Genomic DNA, 4,927 nt, shown 5'->3' with positions numbered 1-4,927 from the left:
TCTTAAAAATCTTCAAGAAATTTACTAATTTGTAGCCTTAAAGAGAATTTGGTCAAAATCATAATTTCATAGTAAATCCTTGAATTTTTGCCCAAATTACTTTAAATAGGAGTTGCAATATCTCCGATATGTTTTTAATCATCCTTCTAGAATTATCAAAAAGTCACCAATTTGTAGTCTATAGAGTGAATTAGGTTGAAAAATTCATTTTATATTAACTAATTCGAATCTAGTTTAAATGGCCTCAAATAAGAATTATAATGGTTTCAATATGGGCTTGAAAAATCCTCAAGAAATTTGAAAAATAATCATCAAAACCAAAAAATATGCTTCATATTATAACCTCCAAAATTGAAAAAATGTATGTATACTTATCTTAACATTACCAAGATTATGTTCTAATACCATTTGTAATAAAAATAGCTTTCACAAAAAAAATATAATAAGAAATATGCAAGAAATACTTAATAGTAGTATACCACTTTGAAAGGGATACATACGATAGTCTTTAATAAGAGCACAATATTCAATTTATATATATAGATCTCAACTCTATGTCAAAAAATATTTATTAATCATTATAAATTACTTTACTCTAAAATATTTGTGTGATATTTTTCCTTAGAAATAATCTCTAAAATAAAAGTCAAATTTTTCATAAACAAAATTTTATAAGGGGCAAGACAGGGAATATTATTACATCAGAAAAATAATGTTTTTGGCATAGTGAGAGAGATAGGAAATTTAAAAATAAGATAATAAACTTTTACAACACCTGCACGAAAGTCTTAGTTTCTAAATCTGTCAAAGAGATAAGCGATGACGCGGTCCATCAGATGTATGCAGTTTCTGCTCAATGTTGTGGTAAGACACAACACTGCAATAACAAGAATAAAACCAAATGCAAAGCTGAGTCCCACTGCCACGCCCCACCACATATCCTCCTCTTCATCAATCTTATCAACATCCTGCGTTGTAGTGGGACTAGTTAGACAGGACTTATTGAGCTCAAGTTTATAACAAGAGTCATTCAGTTGGAGACCGAGTACACCTGAATTATTTGAGAAGGATGAGGCATCAAATGTTAAGAACTGACCCCCTTGTGGTATCTTTCCTGTGAGGTTATTGTATGACAGATTTAAGTAACTTAGGAATGTGAGACGTTGCAACTCAACAGGAATAACTCCAGACAGTTGATTTTGCGAGAGGTCAAGGGACTCTAGCCGTGCCATGTTTCCCAAGGACTCTGGTATAGCACCACTAATATGGTTCATTGATATATTAAGAATGATCAAACCAGTTAGAGATCCCATGCCTTGAGGAATATGACCAGATATTCTATTGTTTGATAGATCAAGACATTTTACCAATCTCAAAATTCTCACGTATTCCATATTCTTTCCTTTGTTTCTGATGACTATTTTTTCTACATATGTTGAACCTGTCACGCTTCCAAACTCAAAGATTACTGTGTTCTCATAGTCGTTTCCCATGCCCTTCATCTCTGAAATACTGTCCGGAATTACTCCTGAAAAACTGTTCATTGAAAGGTCTAATATTTGCAGAGACGGTATTTCGCTTAAACCAGGAGGTACAGTTCCTTCAAATCTGTTTGATCTTAAGATCAAAATCTTAAGATTAGGAAGCTCTAGAATCCAATTCGCAGAAATGTTCCCTGTCAGACTGTTATCCCCCACATCCAATACCTGCAATTGCTTACAATTTGCAAGTGTTGGCAAAGTTCCATTTAGATGATTTCCCCCGATTTTCAGAGTTTGAAGCGAAGTCATGTTCCCCAACTCCGCTGGCAACTCACCTTCTAAACAATTGTTCTCCAAATTCAATACCTCAAGAAAACTGCAGTTTGCAATAGCTGCAGGAATCTTACCTGTAAGACTGTTAAATGAAAAATCCAGAATCTGCATACTCCACGGCTGTACCCCACAGACTCTTGATGGAATGCTACCGCTAAAATTATTGTGCGAGAGCAATAGATACCAAAGATAAGACTCCCCAATTTCGGCTGGAATGGATCCACAAAATTGATTTTCTGACAGGTCCAGCATAACCACTGAAGGAGAAGGAAGAGGAAGCGGACCTTGTAAATTATTGTGATGCAAGTCCAGAAGCTTCAATGCTTCCGATCCCATTAGCTCAGGAGGTAAAGCGCCTGAAAAGTTATTAAAAGACAGGTTGAGCTGTACAAGAGCAAGAGAATCCCATATCCACGCAGGAATATTGCCCCATAATCTATTTGCAGACAAATCCAGATTGAAAATGTCAGTTTGAGTTATTAAGAAGGCCGGCAACTCACCCTCCATGTTGCATGATCCTAATTTTAATGTTGAAAACGAATTCTGGGGAATCCAATTCGGACTGACTTTCACACTCAACATATTGTTCGAAATGTCGAGATGTACCAGTCTGGAGAGGTTATGAAGGTAGGACTCTGAAAGGTTCCCACTTAACAAACTGGAGGATAAAGAAAGAACCTTCAGTTGAGATAGATTTGACATGTTTTGAGGTGTGGCATCTGTTAACATGTTATTGCTTAGATCAAGCGTACTGAGGGAAATGAGCTGACCTATGGAAGCCGGGATTTTGCCAATCAAGAGGTTATTACTCAGATCAAGCAGAACAAGCTGGGACTTTATATTCACCAAGAATTGAATTGTGCCTTTCAATTCATTGTGACCCAGATCAAGCCATGTGAGGGAAGTAAGATTTCGGGAAGGGGATGGAATGTCACCGGTCAATCGGTTCTTTCTCAAGTCAACATGGCGGAGGCTCCCAAATGCACCGAACAACATGGAGGGAATGTGGCCCATCAACTGGTTGTATGACAGATCGAAATAAGCCAAAGGAAATGATGTTCCTGTAGGTAGCTTAACACCAAACGCTGGTATATGTCCTTTTAAAAAGTTGCTTGAGATATCCAACATTTCAAGTCCTGTATGATTTGCAATGGTGGGAGGAAGCATACCTTGGATAAAGCAGTCTGAGAGATCCAAGAGAATTAACGAAGAGATGTTGGCAATTGAATCTGGAATAGCTCCTTCTACACTTGTTGCTTTAAGAACAAGGCTGTTAAGCTTCGCAGAGTGTCGCGGCAGAATGCTTGAAAGCTCCCCTCCCAAGTCCAGATTGGCAGACAAGTCAACTTCTTGCAGGTTTGGAAGGCTCAACAGATCAGAAGGGATGGAACCATTGAGCTCACATGTACTAAGCTTGAGAGAAACCAGGTTGGAAAGGTTGTGTAAGCCAGTAGGTATGGACAAGAAGAAGGAATTGCCACCAAGTTGGAGGTGGGTTAGACTGGTAAGATTTGCAAGGGAAGGAGGAATTGTCCCACATAGGTTACAGTAGAACATTTGAAGACGCCTAAGACTGTGCATGGTGGAGACAGCTTTGCCCCATTCATCGCTTGCCACTTGCGTCATATTCACCCCGTCCAGCAGCAGCCCCTCTAAATCCCTCAGGTTCCCTATCCGCATCTGCATGTCCTCAATTGTAAGGGAGGAAGATGAAAAGTAGTGATCGGTGGAAAGATCCAAGTAGCGCAAAGTGGACATGTTGCCCAATTCCCTGGGTATCTTTCCCACAAATCCAACATTTGACAAGCTCAAATAGCGCAAATATTTCAGGGTAACAAGTTGCTGAGGAATACCAACACCACTGAAGGCGTTGTAGCTCAGATCCAAGCGTTCTAGCATTGTTAGATTAAACAATGGCGAAAGAATGTCAGGTTTGTTATTCAAAGGGGAAAGAACAGCACCGGCTAAATTCAGCAAAGAGCTTGCCAGATTGTTGCCATGATTCTGAAGATCCAACTGTCCACACGCAGCAGTTAATGGAAGCATTCCACGTTTTCAGTCGACAAGACGGGCCATTAAGACTTTTCTTAAACTCCAAGAGAGAAAGTTTTTCATGTTCTGGACAGCAAGATACCCAACAAATTGGCAGCAATAGCAGAGATCCCACCAACAAACTCACTGAGAAACATCCTCAACAAGAAAAATCACGAGAGCCCATTATGAGCACAACAATATGAAGCAACGAGCTACTATTCCGCCCACAAAGCCTGTCCCACGAAGCAATTGGAAGCACACAAATCCTTTTGAAAGATTTAAACGATAAAAAGACGGTAATGCGAGGCTTACGCAGTGAAAGTAACTTAGTAGCAAACTGATGGAATGGTAAATTAATTATAACCGATTCCATCAGTACAGACCAGCTAGTACTTGCAGGTCCACCACACCTTTCAATCACTAATGTAAACCTTATCTTCTTGATCAGTCCAACATTATCTCTAGCCATGTACCCATTATAAATGCTGTATCTAACTTTACTAGGTAGAGAATTCTGTATGTAAAATTGTTCTACTCCTTTGTAAGTTTCTTCTCGGGTCCATATTTTTAACACAAGCTGGTAAGTGCCAGCGACCACGACTTCCATTGACGTGGAAAAACGCAAATCCAGTGATTTATGTTTATCACACAGAAATTACTTAGAAAGAGCTTAACAGGGTATGAGCCGTTAAAAGTTGTAGTGAATTTACACGAAGATTGTTACTGCGTAGGTAGACTTCCATTCATTGTATTGTAAGATGGCAAGGCGAGTAAAATTGCGCATGGGATGAAAACCTAGCAAAGACGTAAAACAAATGTTGGAACTGTGAGGAAAGGAAACTTCATCCAATAGACTTATTATTATTAAGGATGTCGGTGTAGAGAGAATCCTTGGGCGTTTGAATTCTCATCCGGAGCTGAGTCAAGGGATTCTTAGTAAATTTTGTTTGTATATTAAAATCCGTATTGATGTTAAATCATTTGACTTCATGAACATAACCGATTCAGATAGGAAACAACCACGATATAAGGATAAATTTAAATACGAATTTTAATTTTTAAATTTTATTGTTATAGTT

The 4,927-nt window shown here is 38.5% G+C and overlaps 1 protein-coding gene across 1 annotated transcript; it reads right to left on the bottom strand.

The window, feature by feature from the left end:
* Nucleotides 1-788: 788 nt before the first annotated feature.
* On the bottom strand, nucleotides 789-3,860 carry LOC131074592 (receptor like protein 22). The gene has a single exon (XM_058011228.2). It carries the CDS (start codon nucleotides 3,858-3,860, stop codon nucleotides 789-791), a length of 3,072 nt encoding a protein of 1,023 aa, XP_057867211.2.
* Nucleotides 3,861-4,927: the final 1,067 nt, after the last annotated feature.

This window comes from Cryptomeria japonica, chromosome 7 (genome assembly GCF_030272615.1).
Source record: "Cryptomeria japonica chromosome 7, Sugi_1.0, whole genome shotgun sequence".
NCBI lineage: Eukaryota > Viridiplantae > Streptophyta > Pinopsida > Cupressales > Cupressaceae > Cryptomeria > Cryptomeria japonica.
This window is presented reverse-complemented; position numbering and strand designations above follow the sequence as displayed.